The sequence below is a fragment of the Gavialis gangeticus genome, unplaced genomic scaffold (assembly GCF_001723915.1).
Source record: "Gavialis gangeticus isolate Ggan-Ray unplaced genomic scaffold, GavGan_comp1, whole genome shotgun sequence".
Taxonomy (NCBI): Eukaryota; Metazoa; Chordata; order Crocodylia; family Gavialidae; genus Gavialis; species Gavialis gangeticus.
Genome location: NW_017729033.1, coordinates 100,868,753 through 100,893,542, shown reverse-complemented (window position 1 = coordinate 100,893,542; position 24,790 = coordinate 100,868,753). Strand labels below are relative to the sequence as shown.

The 24,790-nt window shown below is 42.8% G+C and overlaps 1 protein-coding gene across 7 annotated transcripts in view; it reads left to right on the top strand.

Moving 5' to 3' along the window:
- The window catches only part of AFF1 (AF4/FMR2 family member 1), a 253,389-nt gene that overhangs the window by 214,406 nt on the left and 14,193 nt on the right, over window positions 1-24,790 (top strand). For 6 of the 7 annotated variants that reach the window (XM_019525994.1, XM_019525995.1, XM_019525998.1 and 3 more), the window contains 8 exons: window positions 6,500-6,554; window positions 6,677-6,714; window positions 7,984-8,140; window positions 10,876-11,802; window positions 15,936-16,033; window positions 19,594-19,843; window positions 21,277-21,368; window positions 21,766-21,829. In XM_019525994.1, coding sequence (XP_019381539.1) covers window positions 6,500-6,554; window positions 6,677-6,714; window positions 7,984-8,140; window positions 10,876-11,802; window positions 15,936-16,033; window positions 19,594-19,843; window positions 21,277-21,368; window positions 21,766-21,829 — 1,681 coding nt within the window. Of the gene's footprint in view, window positions 1-6,499; window positions 6,555-6,676; window positions 6,715-7,983; window positions 8,141-10,875; window positions 11,803-12,063; window positions 12,184-15,935; window positions 16,034-19,593; window positions 19,844-21,276; window positions 21,369-21,765; window positions 21,830-24,790 lie in introns of all 7 variants that reach the window. The other variant, XM_019526001.1, reaches the window with a different exon arrangement.

The window sequence follows — 24,790 nt, the reverse complement described above, 5'->3', positions numbered from 1 at the left end:
GGCCCAGGCCGGGAGCTGGGGGGGCACTAGAGCATGCCTCCCTGCTGAGCTGGAGCAAGCAGTTTGGGCCAAGGCTAGCCCATCCACCCTGCAAAGGGGCATTTGCAGGGGAGATGCAAAGCATCCTGGGATGCTGGAGGACTGTGAGTTAACTTGAATCTGGAGGGGATCTGGGACAGAAGTTTAATAAAACTATTTAACCTACACCTTAATGCTAAATCAGTTGTCTGATGGTACATCCATCCAGGTTTATTTTAAACTGGTTTCAGCCATTTTGAAAGCAGTTTATGTGCACTGAACTTCTGTTGTGTTACAAATTTGAACCAGTTTCCAATCACTTATACAGGTTTATGTGTAATTTCTGTCCCTAGCCCTAGTGTCTGATTCCCTAGAAACTGCAGAAAGATGAGACTCTCCCTAGTCCTAAAGGACAGTTGGCAATATTAGAGTTCTCATTTTATCCCCTTTTTCTGTTATTTCAAAAAAGTGGGGAAAAGTGCCATGAGGTTGGGTATGTGCAATAGGTGATGCTCTGAAAATTAATGGAAAGAAAATGTTCACAGCAGCAGCGGGGTTAGATGCTTAACACAGATGAGATGGAGGGCTTGCTTATCCAAATACTGTTGGCTTCAGTGTGACCACTTGCCTGAATAAGGATGACTCTAGGAATAAAGTTCATAGGACCTGACCTGATTTTAGAACACAGGTTATGCAGGGAGAATAGTTGCATCTTGTGGGCAGAGGAGGAAAAATTTTGTACTGTTTCAATGTGTGTGCAAAAGTAATGAACTAGAATGGTGTAATTTTCAATGAGCTTTGACTTGGATGAGAATTCTGCAAGGAGAGGAACATATACAACTTTAACCAGATTTTTTCTTTGAACTCTTGCTTTAACAGCTGCAAAGACATGTTTGAACAAAAGACTTAGTCGTTACAAAACAATCTTAGGAAAAATGTAACCGTAACACCAGCAGTGTAAAAAGTAGTTAACCTGTCCAGATTTACAGAAAGTCCTCTGTGGGAATCCCTGATCTTATTCCAGCATTGCAGCAATAATAATATAGCTAAGGCTGACAAGGCCATTCTGTTCTATCCTCTTGCTTTCAGGTGCTTACAGCTATAAAAAAATTAAATAAAATTAGTATATTAATCTCTAGATTCCGTCTCCTGATTTTCAGGTCAGATGCAAATTTTTCCTGGATTATGTCAATATATATTCCACTTGGCAGTACATCATGCAAATGTAACTGGTGTTCTGGAGAAGAGAATCATGACACTGGCTAGGAGCAGATGTTGCATTTGTCCCTGAACAAGTTGTGTCAGTGTTTGGTGCTGAAACAAAAATACCCCAAAATTCATGTGTACACACGCTGCCTTTGTAATCGGGGATTGGTGAGTGTCTGAATGCACTGTCATTTTTCTGCTATTGATTCACTAACACAGTCCCAGGATAACTTACACTCCGGGGAATTATGTGCACAAAAATTCAAAATTTATGCACTGAGACCCTGGGGCCTGCACATGGTGGCATAAAACCAGCCCTACCTGGCCCGCTACCACATGCCTTTGGACCAGACCATGCTGGCTCCATGCCAGCATATGGGGCTTGCAGCACTGGAAGCGCACCATTGAGCCAGGCCAGACCTGTACCTTCACGTGGGGCTTCTAGCACTCTAGTAGGAAGCCACACAGGAGGCACAGAGCCAACCCAGCCTGATGGCGCACAGACTGGGAGCCTCAGAGAATCGCATGCCGAGAGACTGGGTAGGCTCTGCGCCTCCACATGCGGCTTCCCACTGGAGTTGGCCTGGCCAGGCCAAATCATGTGGCTCCTGCCTGCTATGCTGCAAGCTCCACACGCTGGCATGGAGCCAGTCTGGTCTGGTTGGAAGGCACATACTAGTGGGTCGGGCCCAGATGGCTCTCTGCCAGCATGTGCAGCCCTTGGGACTCAGCTTGAGCTGCATGCCACTGCCTGCTGCAGTCATGAGTTCCCTGAGGGCCTGCTGCTGCTTCTGCTGGCAGCAGGAGCTGTGCACCATGGGGGGAGGGGGATCCCCAACCCACAAACTCCACATCCACCTCCTCTCTGGCAGGCAGGAGCTCCCCTCCCCACTCACCAGCTGTCCAGTCAAGTGCCACTGTGCTCGGTGCCTCTACATGGGGCTCCCAGCTGGAGTGCTGGGAGCCCCATAGAGGTGGAGGCATAGAGCCCACCTGTGTTAAAGTATGCAATATTATGCAGTTATGTGTGGGCATGTGTTTTGTGTGCAAAATTATACAGGCGCATAATTGCATCTTCTCTGAGAGGTAATAACTGTTCACACACTTTTCAGTATCCCCAGATAAACTGTTAGTACCTTTCCCACTAGATAAAAGTACTGACTTTTTAAGAGTTATTCTGGGACAAGGGATATAGATGTCTAAACAATCGCACTTTGGTCTGGGATAAGTGGTGTCTATTTGTAGCCATAAATTCCAGAACAAAGTTAACGGAATCATGCCAATGTAAAAGCAGTGCAATGGAGTAGTAAAATCTGGTGGTCAGGATGAACAGATTTATGATCTGTGGGATTTATGTTCCTGGTTCAGTTGAACTTTTTTTTTCTAAAGCTTTGACTGGTACTTTTGACAGATCTATAGAAATGTGATTTACCTTTCCGAAAGCTTTAGTTCAGGATCATATACTGACCCATTTTATTTTTCTTGTCACTTGGTGAGGTGCCAAATGTGTAGCTGGAACATCACATATTAAATGTCAGGAAACCGTCACCACAGAAAACTAACTTGTATAGTGTTTTCTGTAATTGAACCTCTTCCTACTGTCTGCTGCTCCTGCTTTCATGCTGTGATGGAAAGCAGTGGTGTTCTTTTAATTCCCAGTGTTCAGCTGCCATGTTGAAACTTTAAGACTATGTCAGATTAGCAGTGCCAGTTGCCTGACATACCCAGTCAGGTTTTTTCCTCAAAGAAACCAATACCCAAGGGGCACAGAAAGCTCCCTTTTGTTTTATGGCCAAATGCAATTTGCTAATAAATATTACTGTTTAGATATTGCTCTCAATATATTAAAATACGTGTACTCTTTCAATTGCAAACCACATCTTAAAAAGGGATCTTGGGAGTATCTGTAGCTCTCTTTGACCATCCCATAACACCCCTGAGGAAGCTACAACAATTGTTTATTTAAAAAGTGTCCCACTTCACATGTCCAAAAGACGATAATTTTGTGTGTGTTTTTGTTTAAAACACTTCCTGAAATCTGACCCAAAGTAGCACTGGCATGTTTTACCATTGTGTAAAATCTTTATTCGCTTTTTATAAATCTTTCTGGTTAATTATAGATATCTGAAGTCCTTCTGTAGGATTTCATTATTTGAATTTTTCTATTCTTTTTTATTTTTTCTTTAAAATATTTTTATCAAGTTCAGCAATAGAGGGGAAACTTAACACAGAGATTACTATTATTAATTCTCTGGATGTATTGGAATGACAGCCTCCTGTGTTTGTAGCTTTACTGATATAGTCCATTGACAGATCTCCTTCAGAGGATAGCATTAGTGTCATCAAAGCTGAAGTCAAATTTCAGCTGGATTTGTTTTCATTAGCGGAGACTTAAAGAGAAGTTGATTCACTGGCAGCCGCTATGCTCAGGTACCTAACAAGTCCTGTGGAACTTGCGACTTGTGTGTTTTATTTGTGATATGGGCATGTAGTGTAGCATGGGGACTTCAGTTAGATTTAATGCTCTCTTCCTTGCTTTACTCAGGCCTGGGATATCATGGGGAGTGGGTGACTTGGCTTCTGTAAGAACAGAAATGATTTTGTAAGGTTTTTCATTTACAGTGTTTCCTGAAGCTTGAAAGCTGTGCTTTTTCATGATACAATACGAGGAAGCTGTGTTATATGCTGAAAGAGTAGAAAGGAGATATTTATTTTTGTTTCATTTTTGTTAGGAGTTATTAGAGGAAACTGTAAAATTTGAAGCATGCAATAAAAATAAAAACGCTCTACATGAGGACTCATCAGCATATGGCTTATGGGCCAGATGTAGCCTGTGGAGAGCAACTGTATACAGCCTGTAGAGCCAGCAGTATGTTGGTGGTGGGAGAATTTGCCCACAATCTGGCGCTGGGCCCAAACCAGGTTGCTCTGGCCCAAGACTCTGAAAAGTTGCTGACCTCTACTCTAAACAATTGCTTGAGTGTCTCTTCATTTATCATGTTTGTGCAATTCTCAGTAGTATTAATGGGAATAACATGCTTACACACCAAAGAGGAAGGAGTAGCTTTTCTCATTAAATTTTGAATTGTGGTACTTTAATCTGTTTCTTGACATACCTAATGTACACTGAGAGGAATCCAGGTTTACTATTCAGTCATAAATGCCAGTTAATGTCTGACTGTTAAAATAGATCTTATCCAACTGACAAGCTAATTGTCCCTTCAGTTTCATTTAGATTTGGGATTCTTCATTTCCTGTCCATTTCCTGTTGTGTAGAGCTGCTGTTTGTTAAGCATCTGCCAAGTTTCCCCCAAGGATAGCTGTAGTTTCAGTGGTTTAGTAATTTTGGGGGAAATGTGCATCAATCTGTGTTTCCTGAGTGCTTTTGAGTATAAATGTCAAATACTAAATTTGTCCAAATCTAAGGTGACATTGTATTTAAGTTGACCGTGCAATAATTGGATTCTACACGTGCAGACTTTATAATTTTGCTATAATTTTCCATGTATAGATTTGGAGGGTCATCTTAAATTCATGCCCCCATTGTGGACGAGGAGTTGAGCAGCCTAACCCCCAACACTTCCCCCCTGCTACCTGGCCCCAGGGTTGGAGCTGGAGATGCTGCTGCTGTTTCTGGGCTGGATGGGCAGGCAGGGGCTGGAGCCAGTGTGTGCTCTGACCTGGGGTGGGGCAGGAGCTGAAGCTGCAACTCAGGGTAAGTGGCAGGGGGGGAGGAAGGGGAGGGAAGCACAGGGCAGAGGCTGCAGGGGGAAAATCCAGGATTTATGGGTTAAGCAGGGGTAGAGCCCACCACTGAGTTCAGGGTGCAGAGCCCTGTTGGGGGCTGCATGTTGGCAGCAGAGCAGACAGTAGCTGTCTGGATCCCTCATGCCACTAATCCCACTGTTGTAAGTGGGTCCAGATGCTACCTGCAAGGAACCTCACAGTCCAACCCTGACTGAAGCAGAGGCTGGATGAGTTTGACAGTCCTGTCTTAAGGATTTTTAAAAAATATGCTAAGCAGTTGCCAGAATTTCAAATCCATGTTTCCTTGGCTTTGCTAGAGAACTTTGTGGGGAGTCTCTCAATAAATGTACTATGAGTTCTCTCATCAGCCAGTGTTGGTCACATGGATCCTTTAACAAGGAGACCTTTTCCCCCCAAATATTCATTAGCAGTTGGTTTGAATAAAGGTTGTAAACAAACACAGTTTTAAATCAACTACAAATCTTTATTTCCTTGGCTTTGTCTCATCTCTTGTCTTTTGAATTAGCAGGGGTTTTTTGTGTGCATATTTTACAGCACTTTCAGCTGCCCTTGTACATCATTAAGAGCAAAACAAAATTCTGGGGCCCTCAAGGCACGTTTTTCCCTCTTTTAAAATTACATTTTTTTAAGCATCTTCTTGCAGCTGTGAGACAACAAAGAGCATTATACTTTGTGATAGTAGACATCTATGTATTTATGAGTATACATTTACATATTTATGAATAAATCTATGACCAAGTTCTGCTATTGGACACATGCAAGCAGCCATTCTCCTGTCCTGGCAGTGTTAGCGTGGAATTTGTCCACTGATATTTTATCTTGTATCTCTCTATTGTACCGACTGTGACGTTTTGCGGTGCAGTTTGCAAGAACACAAAATTGTTGTGTAGGTGAGAGAGAGGAGTAGAAGTTCAGCTTGACCTTTGCATTTACCTGGGTGTTTTTGATTTGGAGACTACAGCAGCAGAAAGAGATCCTGTCCAGTGATGGGAGCAATTACTGTCCAAGAAAAAATTAAGTGAATACATATGTTCGTTTGCATTGCTTCTGGTGCATGTAGACTGATTCTGTATTGTAATGGAAAACAATGTGGACTAGCTGATTTAGAGCACTGGGTTGGCACTTCGGGATGAAATGTGGATGTCCCAAATATTATCTGCTGGTGTCTTGGTTGGTGACCCTGTGCAAGTCACTTGTCCTTTCTATGCCTCATTTTTTTTCCATCTGTAAAATGAAGCAGCTGATACTGTCCTGCTTGATAAAGCGCTTTGACATCTGAGGAAAAACGGTGAGAAAACTCAGCCATGTCATTTATATTTGTGGTTTATTCAAGTAATAAGGAAACTGAGTGGTAGAATATGCTAAGTCTTGAAAAGCTGCTGCTTTTTTCTAAGACTGGTGTCAGAACTGAGCAGCGAACTTTCAAAGGGCAGAGTCAGTTCTTGTGGTCTGTCCTCTTTTAAAGTGCAGCTCTCTACACTGATCCTTTTGTTTTTTTATCTTGCAGAATGCTACAAAATGACCTTCAGCTCAGCGATACTGAAGACAGCGATGATGATCATGTCAGTTCTAGGCATTTTATGTTCTATGCATGCTGAAGTCTCTTTAAATCATGCAGTCTGTTATTTTAAGCTCCTTAATTTAACCTCTTCCCCTTTCCTTCTTTGTTTTTGTAAATACTCAGGTCACTGAAAAGCCACCTCCCTCATCTGCTCCTCCAAGGTACTGTGTTCCAAAAGTAACTAGAGTAACAGAAAGAAAAATGTGACTGATGTTTGTACACAGAAGTGAATGGGAAAAAGTAAAAGCTATTATGTTTCAAAGAGAGCTTGCAGCACCTTTTGAGCACCAGTCTACTTATTTCTATCATAAATACAAACTTCTATATCTGGCTGTCTAAAATATGAGCATGACTTGAAGTTGGATAAATAGATGATGGGCCAAATCTAGCCTTTTTCCCAGTCCTGTATCCATATGGTTTCTTCCTTGAGCTGACTTGATGCGTAATGCACATATCTGATTTTCACTCATCAGGGTATTGCTTATCAGCAGCATTATTCAAGGTGAAATAAATGGGCATGTGCTCCCCCCCCCCAAAAAAAAAAAAAATCCAAGACCAGAACTTTCCGAAGTGGGAAGTGCATAAATATAGACCGCATTTTTGGCTCATAATTATATCCTCCAAGAAAAGGGTAATAGTCTACAAAGTGAGACTTGCACAGGGGCCTTGCTAGTTTTTGGCACTGATGATAAGTTTTGCTCTGGGAGTTCCCTTAACATGTAGTTTTCTCACAGTACGAGTCTAGATCAACAAGAAAAGTGTTTGCCTAAGTTGCAGGCAAATTGATGATGACATGGGAAAGGGCTTTCTTAAGTCAGAACCATAATCTTTTAGCCCCTTTCCAAAATGTGTTTGTGCTTTTAAGTCCCAGTTTCTACTCAGCTTTGTACAGTTCTGTATCAAGCACATTTCAGGAAAGAGCACTGCAGCATGGGTGTTCTGGATGATGCACCAGCATAGCACAGCTATTATTTTGACTGACAGTTCAGTTCAGTTATGCTGCTGAAGTAAAGGAAACTGGAGGGAGCTATGGCAGTGACAGGGCCCTTTCAAGAAAACTGATTTTCTGCTGCTTGCTTTTTGCTGTGTAATTGGCATCTATCCCAATGAGGATTGGTTTTTCAGAGAAATAGACTTTAAAAGCCTCTGACAGCTTTTTGCTTTTGGTAGACAGCCCCATAAATGCATCTTTACAACCTGTTAATGGAGCAGGTCAAAATCTGGCTGGGGATGAGTATATCTCAAGAGGCTTTGGATCCTCTGCTTTTCTTTTAAGTATGGTAATGAATTCCTTCTGCTTTCTACCCTTCCCCACCAATGCCAAAACATAACTTGGTTGTTTTAATTCTGAATGCTGTCATGTCACTGCAGAAAAAATAACACCCTCACCCATGGCTGATTTCTAATTTTATCTCCCAATTGCTTTTCAGTGCCCCGCAATCACAGCCTGAGAGCGTGGCATCAGCACATTCCAGCAGTGCAGAATCAGGGAGCACGAGTGACTCAGACAGCTCTTCAGACTCGGACAGTGAGAGCAGTTCGAGTGACAGTGAAGCAAATGAGCCACCAAGAACTTTGGTGCCTGAGGTACTGTGTCTGTGTTGTGAGTGCCTGTGAGGTGACTGCACGTGACACAGGGGGACCTTAACAAAGCTTTTTGCTTCAGGCTTCTTGCTGACTGGATACCAACATGCTTCCAGGGCCTGGGACAGACTGTCGTCACCTTATAGTGCAGGCATCCATTACGTTCCACACTACTTCCATAAGCACTTTTTTTCTGTTCAACTTTCAAAGCTCATTAATGAAATAGGACTTAGTAACTGTCTAACTGGGATTTAGAAAGTGTGTTTAAAGTCTTTGCCTCTCTCTTTCTTTCCCATAAGGAATTTCATGCAATATTTCTTTCCCCCCTCCCTCCCTACTTGAAAGTAATGGATAGAAACAAAGAGGGGGCAGAGCTTGCACTTGAACTTTGGGAAGGGGTGGATCAGTACTTTCTGTGGGGCCTCGGGCCCATCTCTGAGTATGTAACTACTGCGGAAACTTAAATTGTGAGCAGCCCTGACAGTTTCTGCCATTTAAATGAGGTCTCTCTGTCTCTCTGTCTGTCTGTCTGTCTCTCTCTCTGTCTGTCTGTCTCTCTCTCCCTTTTAGAGTAGCTCAATTCCTTTTTAAATAAAATGGGGGATGGCATGCAAATGATGAGAGAAAATTCTCTTTCGACTGCATCTGAAGTGACTAGACCTGTAGGAAGGTTCCACTGGAATGTGACTGGACTTGCTGCTCGTTGAGTTGGGCTCAGTTACTGTCATGCTGGTGCTTTGGAGGCCTTATTGACTTAGTTGGGAAACCAAACTAACAAAACTCCAGATAGTGCTTTATAGTTTCATAATTGAGACCAGATGCATTAAAAAAAAAATCACTTCAGAAATGAAAATGTGTTTTCCGCATCCTAGTTAAGCACTGGACATGATGCTATGCTGTGGGCAACATGTCATAGGAGCAGGGTCTCTGTCTGTCTCTCTCCTACTCTGGTGTGGAGGGAAAACAGAGAAAGAAACAACTGCAAAGTGTTCCTACATTAATAGCTGGAAAGATACAATTTTACATTTTCTCTGTTTGATTCAGAGGGATTCAGTAGCAGTGTATATATTTAATTGTTTTTCAGTTTTTCTCTCCTTGCCCCATCGTTTAATTTTCTGTCTTGTATTATAACTGTTAGAAGCACATGCATAGGTAGGTTATTTGATCACAAGGTTTACTAAGGCTTGCTAGTGCCAGAAAGCGTGGGAAGCACAAAAGCAATACGTCTTTTGACACTACCCCCATGAGACATAACCCCTACTTCTCAAATTTATTGATCAATTGCAGGTTTCATTTGAGTAAAGTTTTGGATGCCTTCTGAAGGAGGTAAAATGTTATACTTTTATTCCTTTATGCAAACTTACCCAGCTTGTTTTCACATTTAAAAGTTGATGGGAAAGAGAAAAAAATAGCTTTAACCAGCCAATGGGAATAACTCCTTTGGTTCCTAACTGGCTTCGTACCACCAGCATCTTTCAGGATAAACAGAGAATAGGTTAGAACATTTTACTTGGTGAAGAAATATAAAAAATTTCAGCACAGGCAAAAGTGAGTGCTTGAAGACCTCTTATTAGCTTTCTAAAATGGTTGGAAAAATGAATGAGAATCTGTATTAAAGAGGTGAATTGCATGCATGTGAGAGAGCTGACAGTGGGTAGGATGCCAGTCTAGGGCATACAAATATTTTGAACCCAGCCCTAAGACTGTTAGTCTGTGGACATGTCATCACTGTGGGGAGGGCAGGGAGAATTTACCTCAAATTAGCAAACTTGACTTAAAATCTTGGTGAAGACAAAGGCACTTTGCTGGCTTGTATTTAGACTACAGATAGGCTATAGCAGAACCTGACACTTAATTCTGCCTGTGTTCAGATGACAGACTGCTTTGTCTTCACTGTACTTTTAACTTGAGTTAAGAACATGTCTCTCCGTGTGGAAAATATCCTGCTTTACAGAGGTTTTCTAGAACAAAGCAGACTTTAGCCTAGTAGATCTGGCTCGTGAGGATTTACCTAATCTAGGAGATAGCTAAAGTGTTGTAGGGTGCTCTTCCCTGGCACAAGGGGTATGGCTTAAAAAAAAAGAGTTTGAAAGCCTATTTATGTTCTAATGCCCAGCTGCTAGAATGCATCTGAGGGCCACTGGCAACTGGAAAACTTTAGTGGGCGAGAGGCAAAAATATTCTTATTTTATATTTTCTGATGTACAAATTTAATGGCCAAAGTTTGTGTTTTTTATAACTTTTGGGGCCCACATATTTCACTTGAGACACCATTCCAACCTATAAATACAAAATATATACTTAGACATCCAAAAGAGCGATAGTGATAGAAGTATCTTTTTGTGTAGGTTCAAGAGAACTTTAGGGATGGATCCAAGCTACTTCGTAAAGTTTCTGTCTTTGATTCTGTTATGTTAGTAGCACCCTGCCATCAGGTGATAAAGGTGCTTCTGTTACAGAGTAAGACTGGGCTAAACTTTCATGTGAAAAGTTAAGATAATTGAGGACTAGAATTTCTTTGTGAATTGTCAGATTGGCCCTGTGCAAAAGAGAGGATTTTTTTCTCCATTGTATGTTTTGTATGAACATATGAATGTAATCTCTTTCATGATCAGTGCCTTTCATAGAAAGGGCAACACTTCATAGATTTTGAGTGCATCTGGGAGATCTGGCCTGCAAAAATGAATAAGATCCCTGAAGCCTTTCTTTCTTTCCTCCCCACCCCCTTCCCCCCACAGCCTGAGCCACCAACATCAAATAAATGGCAGCTGGACAACTGGCTAACCAAGGTGAACCCACCGACAGCAGCAACCGAGAACCTCAGCGAGGTGGTCCATTCACACAGTCACCTCGAAAGCAAAGGTCAGGGGAAGGGGAGCAGCCGCAGCAGCAGCAGCAGCAACAGCTCCGCTCATGAGCGTTCTGGATCAAAGGAGCTTCATCCCAAAAACTCCAGCAAAGCAGCCAGGGCTCCACTGGAGGGCCACCTTCCTACCAAACGGAATTGCCAGAAGTCTCCCACACATGCTGAGGAGCCTTCTCAGAGGCAGACAGTTGGTACCAAGAAGCCCAGCAAGATACCACTGCAGGAGGAACCCAAGGGAGGCCTGAAAGTGGAAAGTGAGCCTGGTCCATATGAGGTTAAAGACCAGTCTTCCAGGGACAAGCCAAAAGTAAAAACGAAAGGGAGGCCAAAATCCAGTGATAAAAAGGACTCCAAGACTACGGTCCAAGAGTCCTCTGAAAAGAAAAAGCACAAGAAACGTCAAGCAGCCTCTAAACCATTTTTGGACCCAAAGCCTGTGAAAGATACTTTGACTGGCAATGCCCCAGAGCATTTCCCTCTCAGCCCCTTAGCTCAAAGCCAGAGCACAACTCACACCAGGACTAGTGGTGATAAGTCTACTGTTGTGGTGAGAGAGGACTTTCATAGAAACAAATTTCTTTTGCCTATCAGGGATAAGAAGTTATCACCTCTGAGAGACTTCATAACCCCTCATGCTCTTGTTGTCAAAATTGAGCTTGCTCTCCTTACAAGGGTCCCTCAACCACCTGGGAAGGGGAACCACCAGAAAAAGCTTGAGGGAAAAGCGCTCTCAAGTGCAAGGAAGAGGGATTTGGAAAAGAAAAGCACAGAAACTCCTAACAAGCCTCTTAAGAGGAAGGTGAGAGGTGGGGGACAGTTGGGATAGGGGGATTTCTCACTACATTGGAAAGGTTATTGAGTGGACTGAGAATGCAGAACTGCTTGAGAAACTTACTAACAGTTGGAATTGATTTCAATTTCACAAAGTTTGAATTGAGATTTTTTCACATTTTCCTCCGGACCTGGTAAAAATTGAGAAGGATCCAGATAGTTATTCAGCAAATAGGAATTTGATCATTTTTCCAATAAAATGTTAATATTTTGCTTTTTTTTTTTTTAGAAAAGTCATGCAAAAGTTGAAAGATGTGTGCAAATTTTGCTCTTGAAAAAGGGCGTTTTTCAGTATATGTTGAAAGAAACTGGAAGAACATTAAACCAGGTCTATGAATGTCCCCTGCAGGCAAGTCTGCTGATCCCTCTTTTAAATTGCTTCCACTTTCAGTGAACTTAGCCACAAAGCAGTACTGGAAGTAGAGAAGGCTGAAGTGCTCTTTTGCTGCAAGTACTATAGTGTTTGAAATGCTTCCTTGTGCTGTGCTATTCATCCTTGTAAGGCTCTTCGTATTTACTGCAGAACACCCCTCTTTCCTATTTGTGTGGATGTTTAAAGTGAAAACTTCAGTAGTTCAGCAGAGAGGGGTGCCTTACACAAGTTGTACCTCTTTAATTGATACCAGTACAGTTTAGGTCGGGTAAGCAACCCCCGGCACGCATGCCAAGCATGGCATGCAAGGCCATTTTGCTCGGCACACCACTGCCAGCCTAATCAGCTGCTGCCAATCACAGAGCCCAGGCTGTTCCCAGTAGGCAACTGGGAGGCTGGAAGCCCAGCTGCAAGTAGACCAGACTCTGTGGGCCAGCTGCAAACAGCTGCTCTGGGCTCCGGCGTGTCGGCACTCCAGCACTTTCCAAGGTAGACGTGGTTTTTTCGGCACTCCAGCCAAAACACGTTGCCTACCCCTGGTTTAGGTCATCCATTCCCATCAGAGCAGATTCAGTTGTACCAGCGTGAAGGTGCTTACATTGCACAAACTGGAAGAAGCTGTATTGTATTGTCATCCACTTTCAGGGCTGTACCAGTAACGGGGTTAAAAAAAAATCTCACCTGTAATTTAAAAGATTATAAAAAAAGTAGTGCATAGACTGGCCATAGGCCCGACTTGTGTTCCACTAAGAAGGGCTTGTGAGTGTTTTGGTAATAGATGGAAGGGTTCCTGAATACAATCAGGGAACTTGTCTAGCTGTTGTTTGGACTTAAAAACAGAAAATTAACTTCCAATACTACATCTGACCGTAGAAACGTGCAAATATATAGAGCTTAACACTGGCTCTTATGCTAAAGAAGCCTGAGTAATGAACAGTTAATGAGCTAATGGACAGACCCTTCAGCTGAAGTAGGAGTAGTCGTAGCAGTAGTTCCCTTACTTTCTCTGAGTGCCAGTTCTTGTAAGGCATCATGTGTGAGTGCCAGATGACTGCAAGGTACGTGCAGTTAATTGACTCTAATATCCACAGGAAGTACATGTGCGGAGTATATTTGTTGCAGCTATTTCAGGTCCTGTCCCTATTTTTGGTCCAGGGCTGCTTCTCACTCTTCAGACAACTCTGGATTTGTTATTGTCCCACCAGTTAAGGGTGAATTATGAGGTTGCAGGGCTTTTTTAAACTCTACTGTTTCTGAGCCAGTTAACACATTCCTTCTATTGGAGAAGGACTGACTACTCTCTTTTGAGAGGGAGGGCCCACAATAATAGGGAAGGCTATGAGAAATGGCAGTAAAGCTGGAGAGAGGTTAGCAGGCATTGTCTTGTAGAGAGAGGAGGGAGGGAGTGATAGGGTGTTAAATCTGTTCCTTCATCTCTTGCCCCCCAACAAAGAGATGCATTACTAGATGCTATGTCCTGCAGTCCAAAGGGGCAAACGTAGCCTGTGGAGATGTGCCCTGTGTAGCACTAAACTAGCTCAAACAGCACTACCTGACTACAGCAGCAAGGTGTCCTGTGTGACTGTGAAACCTTCCCAGGACTCGGGCTAAGTGCCCAGGCAGCTTACCCATCCTGAGCTCCATGCTCTGTGAGCCACACTGCTGTAGTTACCAAGAAGGCTAACAGCATCCTGGGCTGCATTGGTAGGCGTGTTGCTAGCAGGTCAAGGGAAGTGATTATTCCCCTCTATTCAGCAGTGGCGAGGCTACATCTGGAGTACTGTGTTCAGTTTTGAGCTCCCCACTACAGAAGGGATGTGGAGAAATTGGAGAGAGTCCAGTGAAGGGTGACAAAAATGGTGAGGGGGCTGGGGGACATGACTTATGAGGAGAGGCTGAGGAAACTGGACTTATTTAGTCTAGAGAAGAGGAGACATAATAGCAGCCTTCAGCTACCTGAAGGGTGGTTCAAAAGAGGATGGAGCTAGGCTATTCTGAGTGGCAGATGACAGAACAAGGAGCAATGGTTTCAAGCTGCAGCAAGGGAAGTTTAGGTTAAGTATTAGGAAGAATTTTCTCACTAAGAGGGCAGTAAAACATGGGAACAGGTTACCCAGAGAGATGGTGGATGCTTCATCCTTGAGGGTTTTCAAAACCTGGCTGGACAAAGCTTTGGCTGGGATGAACTAGCTGGGGCTGGGCCTACTTTGACCAGGGGGGTGGACTAGATGACCTCCTGAGGTCCCTTCCAACCCAAACTTTCTATGATTCTACCAGTACCCAACCAGCTAGTTGAAAGCTAGTCATAGTTGCGCACCCACATTTGGATTTCAGCACAGGCACTATCCAATGGAGAAAGGCCCTCAGGGTGAGGAGGACTTGTAATCTGTAGAAGAGGGGAAGACTGGCCTTTTTCAGGTGTTTGCTCAATTCTACTGGGACAGGCTGAAAAATTCTCAAGCATGTTGGGGAATGACATCTGTGCCTATGGCACAGGAGGCTGAAGTTTTCATATTACATTCGATTTTAAAATTATGTGGAGATGCACTTTTTGCTTTGTCTCCATGGCATTGAGATGCTACACATCTCAAATTGACATCTTTTGTGGACGATATAAATTTAAGTGCACTTGGCAACTCGCAGGATCAGGCCCTTTGCAAGGTGACATTTCACCTTCTTAGGCTATATCTGCATTGCAGTCAAACACACCCTGTGAGCAGTGTAGCCATAGCAGCAGAGATCTCAGTGTGGCCTCTGTCTTTCTGGGAATTTACCCCATTTCTCAGGCAAGTTTTGCAACTCGCACTGAACTCTCTGTTGCTTTGGGCTACCATAGATACCAGCACCTGGATGAACTAGTTTAGAACTTTTTCAGTCATGTCAACATGAGCTGTGGAGACTGCACTGTAGGCAAACATTTAGAGGGGCCTTCTTGGATGCACAGTGCTGGCACCGATATCTCTATGGGTCAGGTTGCTTGAATACATTTAAATGTTACAATATTTCTTTTTTAAAAATATTAATGTTTCACCCTGTTAGGCTGAGATTTTGATAAATATATACAAATACTTTGTTCCATAGGTGTTACAATATGCATTTTAATGCTTTATTTACCTGGTCATATTTGTGTATCTGTCTGAGATGCTGGTAGTTTCCTGGGGGAAGCATATGAGCAATTATTCCAACTATTAAAAAAAAAATTCCCCCTGTACCTGATTCCTGTTAAAATGACCTTGGGTAATCCATGTGTTGTTTAATTCTCAGGTATGCTATTTTTTTTTCCTTTTGGCAAACAAAACATATCGCAAAACACAATCACTTGCCATTGATGACTTTGCCAGAAGGAATTTTAAGGTGCTTCAGCCTTTCTGTGCTTTTGTCTGATTCATATTCATTAGAAGTAAGACACCACCAGTAGATCTGAAATACTAGTGTTCAATGGGGTATGTTAAAAAATACTTGCTTTCTTCTGGAGTGGGATTGATGAGAGATGTTCAGTATTGCTATTTCATCTACCAAAATAAATCTATCTTGCAAAATGAGACAATCCCATTTGGGATCCTTTTCAGCAAAGGAGAAATTTAGATTAATAATGTGCTCTAGGGCTATGTGTTTTTATTCCCAGCTTCTTTTTTTTTTTTTTTAAGACTAATGAATCATATTTAGCTACACAAGCTTGCTTTTTACATGTGTTTTTAGAGCCTAAGTGATGAATTTTCTGTTAACAGGGAAACGTAGAGAAAGAAACTGGTAGGAAAAAAATCAAGTTGGAGAAAGAAACCAAATCATTGCAAGCATCACGTGACAAAGACTCCAGTAAAATGAAGTGAGTATAGAGAAGGAAGATGCCAACACAATATATGAAACTGAGTTCTTTCTTTAAAAAGATTTGGATGAGGAATTCTTTCCTCTCTCCTCCCTTCAGCTGTGGGTTTATGTAATACAGTGTGTTATGCGAAACTTCGTTTGGTGTAAATTTATGTTTTTTGGCCTGGAGTCCACAAGACAGCTAAAGAAACTTTCATTTATTTACATTTTTTGTTGAAGATCCAGTTACTATTGACAGCATACCTGTTTTCCTCTCCTTATGGTACTAATCCTTCATGAAGAGAAGTTCTAGGGTTGACTTTTCCTCTCTCACTGATGACACACTGCTGACTTCAGTGTGTCCTTGACAGCATAATTATTACTGATTTACATCAGCCTGAGATCAGAACCAGGTCTTTTATGTTTACATGTTGAAATGGATAACTTCCCTCCCTCACCCAGCAGCCAGAGCCACCATTATAAGTTTAAATAGTGCATGGCTCAAGGGACCCAGAACTACTGCAGGAAATTCTTCTGGCCTTTCAGGGCATGATGCTCTTCCCTCTCAAGCTGTGCATAATCAACGTCCCTGTGTAATTTCAATGGAATTGCCATCTTTCTGATGGGGTACAAATAATAATATATGATCCTGAACAACTCAAAGTTATTAACATTCCTGAGGAATCTTTGCAAATCTGGTTTCCCAGTTGCAGCTGTTGTGTGGGAAGTTGCATCCTGTCTGCTTACCTTATTCCTTCCAAAAAAGGGTGGCATTTAGTCTTTTCTGAACTGTGGTGTAGTGTAGTTGTAGTGTAGTTGACTAATAAAAGTCAATCTGCTAAGAAACTGCTGCTGTCTATTACCCAAGGTGGCTGAATGTCTTGGTAGATGAACTATATGTTTATTTTGTGTAATAATTCAAGCACTTTGGGATCTTTCAGGGTGAAATATAAAAATATCTTTTTTCTCCCAACTTTTATCTGATTTTTTTTTTTTTTTTTGGTCTCTTCTCGTGCTGTCCCCTACCTCTCAGACTCGGCATTTGTTTTCATTCTCTGGAAGCTGTGCTGAGCTGATTTCATAGCCTTCTGCTTGAGAAGGTTTAGTGTAGTGAAGAAGCCTCACTCATCAAGTCTCCTGATTTCCTTGATGTTTCTATTTTTTTAGCAGCTTCTGATTAGTGCCAACTGTGCTTGTCTTGTTTGTTGATGATCTCTTAGTGATGGACAAGAATTAGGTGTGCATGCTGATAGATCTGATTCAGCTGCTACCTTTGATGTCATCAACTGGCAACTTGCCTTCAGAGCAAGGTGGGAAGGCAGTGTCTGCTTAGCATGGTCTGACTCCTTCCTGTCTTAGGTCACAGCTAGTGGTGGTAACTGATCATCTATTTTAAGTAGCTACGTGTCCCACTTGGCATGTGTGAGCCAGTAAGGAGACATGAGCCATGAGGTCACCAGTGGAGAGACCGAGCAGCAACTCTCTTGCTGTAATGAGACCCAGATGGTGCAGTGTCTTTTTTTCTTGCCTGTGCCCAGAGATGACTGGAGCAGGGTGCAGGGGCCAGGGTAAATCAGCCTGTGCAGGGCCTTGCCCCCAGATGCGAGGAAACTGGGGGGGTGGGGGTGCGCCAAGTGGCCAGATGTGAAGCCAGCAGCAGCACAGAGTTGCTGCGGCTGCTCCGTCCAGCTCTGTGGGGACTGGGGCAGTTGCCCTGATTTGCCCCTCCCCCAGGGACGTCCCTGCCTGTGCCTGGTCACTAGTGGTACTTAAAGGAGCACATTCTAGCCAATGCTTAATCCACTGAATAGACGTGCTTTTTAGTATAGGAGTAGTCTGTCCTTCCTTTCATTAAGAAGGCAGGATGTGCATCTTTTATCCAATGTTCTGTGACTACTGGAATCCTGGTGGCACTGATGACCAAAAATTTATTTTTCCCGTAGTGCCCAGCATGATAACTGAAGTGCCTGTTGGATCTGCCTTTAGCAACTCAGATTATGGCATGGTGGTAGGGCTCTTTTATTCTATTGCTAATGCTTAATGCAACTACCCACTTACTTGGCAGGGTTAATTGACAGGGAGCCTGTTGCACCAAATCTCTAGCAGCTTGCACTCTATTCCTATTTACTTTTGAGTTGAATTCAAGGTGTTGACTTTTATCTATAAATGTCTTATGGCTTCAGTCCTAGCACTCTAAGGAAACTGCCCATCTGCCGAAAAAAACGGGGGCAATTGGTATCAGATGTGAGGCTTGTTCTGATGGTCCCAGCATTTAAATTGTTGGGTTCTGGTGTACAGCTTTACTAGGGAAAAGTTTTTTGATTTTGGAATTAGTCTCCCTCTTTGTCCTAACAAAGACCTGTGTCTCTTTAGGACATGGGACATGGCTACATCTTTATCTCCTGAAAGGGTGGAGTTAATTTGGGGCAGATGTAAGTTTGGCTTGGATTCCAGGCCAGATTCAGCTGGGTGTAGTCTCTATCAATGGTTCTCAACCTTTTAGGCTTAAGGCACCTCTAGTTGGGCTTAGGCCACCCCAGAAAAATGCCAGCTCTTAGCTGGTTTTCATTCATTTTCTGACTATGGAAAAAGAATATAGCAACTTCTCTATGGCAAAGAACTCAAAGGTCATTAGTTTATAATTTTTTTAACACTATGGATTCTTATTTGAAATTGTTGGGTTGTTCTTGTGAATCAAGTATGACACCTAACAGTGCTAACATTGAGTGACACCTCTGAAAAGCTCTAAAGGTACCCCAGGGTGCCTTGGCACCCTGTTTGAAAATCTCTGGTTTAGACACTTTGTGCCATTTTGGCAACTTAAAGAAGCTGCAAATCCAACTTAAGCATTTACCCAAGTGAGATGTGTAACTGCTTTGCATTGTAGGAGTAGCATGCAACTGCCTGAGTTTACTGATTATCTGGGCCATGATGATCACAGCATTTTGTAAACTACTTAAAAGGCAACTTTACTGAGAAACAAAACTCAAATGAAAATCTCCATCTCAGCAGTTTTGTGTGAGGTAACTTAATTGGCTAGTCTTTAGAATATTCAGTTTAATTCTCTCAACTCATGTAATAGGAGATGATTTCAAGTGATAAATATGCATACTGCTAAATTAGAGAAGTAAATCACTTCAAATAAGCAACATGCAGTAGGAGTGTGCACTGGTCAGGGCATCCTTTCATAAAGACTCAAGTCTCTTAATTATAGATATCCCTGGAGAGTGAAGGAAGGGGAGGAAGATGGCTGTGTTTTGAGGAGTGTGTTACTTTTACATTCCAAATTGTTCACTTGTAAAATTTTTCCTCTAATTACCAATCTGAAATTTTCTCTGTCCCTGTTTCAAAAGTCATCTTCTGCATCTTGTTGACAGTGGAAGGTGTGTTCTTTGTATCACCAGAAAGTCCCTAAAGTTTCCTATTGCTTTTTGTGGATCCATTCTGTTAGTCATCTCACATGCCCAGCATCTCCAGCTGAATAAACATAATCATTGCACCATGTAATTTAATTTTCTCAAAAACCCTATAATACACACCAAGTATATCCCAAGTGATAAGTTCATTTCCCATCTCTAGAGTATCGAAATGTTCCTATGAAGTTCAGAAGAGAGATTTCCTGTTGCTGCCGCCACTACCACCAGTGTCTCCTGCACAGAAGCCAGCCAAGATGGCACAAAAGAGGCACAACAATGAGAGTAGTGCCTGTTGCCAACTGCCTGCCACAATCAACAGCACTGCCAAGAGCAAGAGCAACTACAAGGATCCTTCTTCCTCTAAACACAGGAAAGTGGAGGAGAAGCATTATGAATACTCCAAGAGCAACAAAGTAGGTGAAATCTGTTAATGGGAGAAGATTTCCTGCTAACAGTGGGGGCATTGCAGGTCTCTTCAGCTTTTCGAATGTTAAAGGACTGCAATGATTCTGAAGCCCTCTGAATGGGCTTTTAGAAACACATTTTTTTATTACCTGGTTTCTATGACCTTATGTAGCAGAATCTTGCTAACGCAAATCTTAGTCCTTTCCAGAAAGGTATAAAAGCGGAGCCTGGAGTGAGTTCTGCTTACTGAAACTTCATTATTTCAGGAAGTATACTACTTGTTTGCTTTATGCTGCAACATCTTTGCTTTTATGTTTTTCACTTGCTAATTCACAAAAAGCATTAATTTGCCACAGGTCTTTAATTAGTATGCCTTACTATGAAAAATTCACAAAAATGCCTTTTTAGGAGGGATATATGCTGATTGAGACTCCACTCTTCAACAGCCTCAGATGCTCACCTGGCCTGATGCAAAGTTGGGGAGTCATTTCACTGATTTTGGGAGGCATTGGGTCAGGCCCAAGACATTGTGTAAAGTTTAAGGTTTTTTAACCTGATGCCACCCATGAATTTTCCTGCCTACTTTTACCCAGCCAGGGATCAAATACAAAGGAGAATGAATAGATTTAAAAGATAGGTAAGAGGATCACATTTTAAGTCATGGCCCTGTTTTTAAGGCTGCCCAATTTCATTTTCAGTAATGTGGGTGCAGTTTATGTATCCAAAATCAGTACACTGGAAAAAAAAAGACTTTTGGTCACTTTTAAAAGTGAGTCTTGCTGTCGTTTAGGTTCTGGACTTGTAGTAATCGTCATTACTTTTAAAATTAATGTTTCACAGGAGAGTTCATGAGTCTTGGATTATAAAGTCCAATTATCTTGCTGTTTGTTTGTGTGTGGTCCTGGTTCATTTTATTTTCAGAAAATTTGGGGAATTTCCATAGCCAGTTTTACATTTGCATTTTAGCTCTGTTTTTTTTTCTGGAATTCCCATTGGTAACTTACCTTTTGCTATTTCAGCTGCTGCCCCCTTCTTCCCCCTCCACCACCCCCTATGTTTCTCCAGTGAGAAGGTGTGATTAAATCACTTGGAATAGGTCTTATTAGTACCTGGCTTTGCTAGAGGCCAGGAAAAGTATTGTTAGTAGCCTTGGTGCTGCCTTAGCTCACTAGGTCATTGTCTTGCTAAACGCAATCCTAGTTTCAGTATTGAGGAAAACCTGCTACTTTGTTTTTCCACCCTGCAGAAAATACCAAATGGTGTTCAGCAGTCCTGTATTAAACCAAGTTTCCTCATCACTGGTTAAAAAAAATAGGGAGAGTGAAGAAAATATGTTCTGGGATTAATTAAACATTATTTAATTTGGGAAGTCAAAGCTTTTGAAATGTCTGATCACAGCTACCTGACCAGTTTCCTCTTTTTCATGGTGGTAATTTTCCAGGGATCTGCAAGGGACACCACAAATCCTTTCTCAGTGCCTTCTTTGCCAAATGGTACCTCCAAGCCAAGGAGACCTCAAGTAAAGATTGAAAAGTAAGGGAATTTTTTTTAACGTCTTCCTTGCTCCAGCCAGGTCTTGTCACCTTTCTATCCTCTGAGGTGCTTGACTTTTATGTGAGACGCATGGTTTCCAGCTTCCCCTTTCTAGACTTTCCATGGTGTTGCCCCCCACGTACATCTTGGCTCTCACTTCCTGCCATTTTATTTGTATTAGATTTTGATTGTAAGGTCCTTAGAGCAGAGGTTTAATTACTTCTGTGTATTGGGAAATTACCATTTATGTAAAGATTATCATCATTTTAATACATATAGAATCATAACAGAAGCCCACACACCAATAACAGCATCCTCTTTGAAGGAGAGTAACATTACTAATTGCCCCTTCCTTTAATTTTGTCCTTCTTTCTCCTCTCCTCCATCCCCAATTCAGACCACATCCAATGGAATATCACATAGAGGAGGCCAAAAGGTTGAAGCACAAAGCTGATGCAATGGTAAGTCCTGGCCATATTCTGGAAATATTAAAGAATATTCTAAATGAACCTTTGGCTTCATAGTGTCCTAATTCACAAAAAAGAGAGTCATAATCTCAGTGTTCTTCCTATGTGTAGCTACTGGTGCTAGATTGTCTGAGGAAATCCAATTTCCCAGGATCAAAGTGTTTCAAAATAGACTAATCCTGCATTAAATTCAGTTGTTACATTCAGGTCAGAAACTTACAAACAGATCTTTTTCATGTTCCTGTAAGTATTGTTGGCAGATAAATGAAGTGGTCCCAAGTGTCCATTCAAGTTTGAACCATGTCCAGTCATTTAAATAAACTTAGGAAATGAGCCCACCACTTTGTATCTTCTATAGCATAAACAGCTGCATTTGTTATGTGTGCCATTACTAAACCTCAGATTGGATTGGACAGTATGTTTAAAGAGTCTGCTCTTTGAAATTTCAGGATCTTTATTATAATTTTATTGCTAGTGATTTCATAGATTTCACAGACATTAGGGCTGGAAGAGACCTTGGAAGATCGAGTCCAGCCCCCTGCCCCAGGGGCAGGAAGTCAGCAGGGGTCACAGGATCCCAGCAAGAAAAACATCCAGGTTTCTCTTGAAGGCATTCAAAGTAGGTGCTTGAACCGCCTCCGGCAGCAGACCATTCCAAACCATTCCTTGGGGGCTCGGACAGTAAAGAAGTTCTTCCTCATGTCCAGCCTGAAATGGTTTTGCAGGAGTTTGTAACCGTTTGACTTTGTAATCCCTTGGGGCACTATGGTGAACAAACGTTCCCCCAGGTCCTGGTGAACACCCCTGATAAACTTATAGGTGGCCATCAGGTCGCTCCTGAGCCTGCGCTTTTCCAGGCTAAAGAGCCCCATGGCTCTCAGCCTCTCATCATAAGGTCTGTTTTCTGACCTCTGATCATGCACTTGGCTCTCCTCTTCACTCTCTCAAGCTTCTCCACATCCTTTTTGAATTGTGAAGCCCAAAACTGGACACAGTACTCCAGCTCTGTCCTCACAAAGGCCAAGTACAACGGGAGAATGATGTCCTGGGATTTGCTTGAGAAGCATCTATGGATGCAAGCAGCATTTTGCTCACTTTACTGGCTGCAGCATCACATTGAAGGCTCATGTTCATTTTGTGGTCAGTCCTGACCCCCAAGTCCCTCTTGTCTGTAGTGCTAGTCAGCGTAGCACTGCCGAGCCTATAGACATGCTGTGGGTTTTTCCTCCCAAGGTGGAGAACCTTGCATTTTTCGCTGTTAAACACCATTAGGTTCTTGTCTGCCCATTTCCTGAGCCTGTCAAGGTCAGCCTGGATTACCCCCGGTCCTCAGGTGTGGGTGCTTTACCCGAAAGTTTGGTATCATCGGCAAACTTGGCCAGGCCGCTTCTGACTCCAGTGTCCACATTGTTAATGAAGAGGTTGAACAAAATAGGTCTAAGGACAGAGCCTTGAGGGACCCCACTGGTCACAGGGCACCATGACGATTAACTTCCATCAAGCACCACCCTCTGTGTCTGACCCTGGAGCCATTTCCCCAGCCAGCAGATCATGGTGGACCTGAGGCCACAGTTGGCCAGTTTTACTAAAAGGTGATCACGGGATACCAGATCGAAGGCTTTTTTAAAGTCAAGGTATATGACTTCACTCTCTTCCCCCTTGTCCAGGTGATAGATCACCTGGTCGTAAAAGGAAATGAGATTGGTCAAGCATGACCTACCCGCAACAAACCCATGCTGACTGTCCCTCAGGGTGTTGCCATCAGCCAGTCTGTTAAGAATGGCCTCCTTGATGATTTTTTCTAAGACCTTCCCCAGGATAGAGGTCAGGCTGATGGGCCTGTAGTTTGCCAGATCCACTTTCCTCTCTTTCTAGAAGATAGGCACCACATTGACCTTCTTCTAATTATCGGGCACTTCACCAGGGCGCCAGGAACTCTCGAAGATCCATGCCAGGGGCTGAGCTATGATGCTAGCCAGCTCCTTAAGTACTCTGGGGTGTAAATTGTCAGGGCCGGCTGACTTGAAGGTGTTGAGCCTCTCAAGCTGTTCCTTCACAAGGTCAGCATTGATAGAGGGCAAGGAACAACCCTTGCTTAGGCGTCCCTGTCCTGTAATGGGCAGGGATGTCCCATGGGACTTGTGAAAGACTGACGCGAAGTACCCATTTAGCAAGTTGGGTTTTTCCTGGGCGTCGGTCATCAGTTCTCCCTTTTGGTTTAGCAGGGGTCCAGTGTTGCCCTTGCTTTTCCTCCAGCTCCCCACATATCTAAAAAAAAGGACTTTTTATTGTCCTTGCTACTTGTGGCCAGTTGGAGTTCCATCGCAGCCTTGGCTTTCCTGATTTGCTCCCTTCAGGTGCGGATCAGTGCAGAGTATACCTCCTTGGAGGTGGGTCCCATCCTCCATCCTTTGTAGGTCTGTCTTTTTAGATGCAGGAGGACTGCCAGTTCCCTGGAAAGCCAAGGGGGGCTGCTGTGCCCTCCTACCTTTCCTCCAAGATGGAATAGCCTTAGCTTGTGCACCTAGGATCGCTTCCTTGAGGAGCAACCACTCTTCCTGGACTCCCCTCCCTTTGGGGTCATGGTCCCTTAGGGCCTCACCAACAAGTCTCCTGAGCTTGTCAAAGTGAGCCCTCCTGAAGTCGAGGACCTCTGTACTGCTGACCTACTTGACAGCTTTTCGGCAGATGATGAAGGATCAGCTCATGGTCGCTATCGCCCAGCTTCCCTTCAATTGTTAAGTCGCTGATTAGGTCATCCCTGGTTGCCAGTACCAGGTCAAGCAGAGCTTTGCAGGATTTGAACTCTGGAAACAGTGGCCACCACACTTTCTCAAAGAGGTGTTTTGTTTAATAACATGGTTTTTCTTTTTTTTGTTTTTTGTTTTTTTGTTTGTTTTTGTTTTTTTGTTTTGTCTTGTTTTGTCTTCAGGATTTTTCCTTTTTGCTATGAAT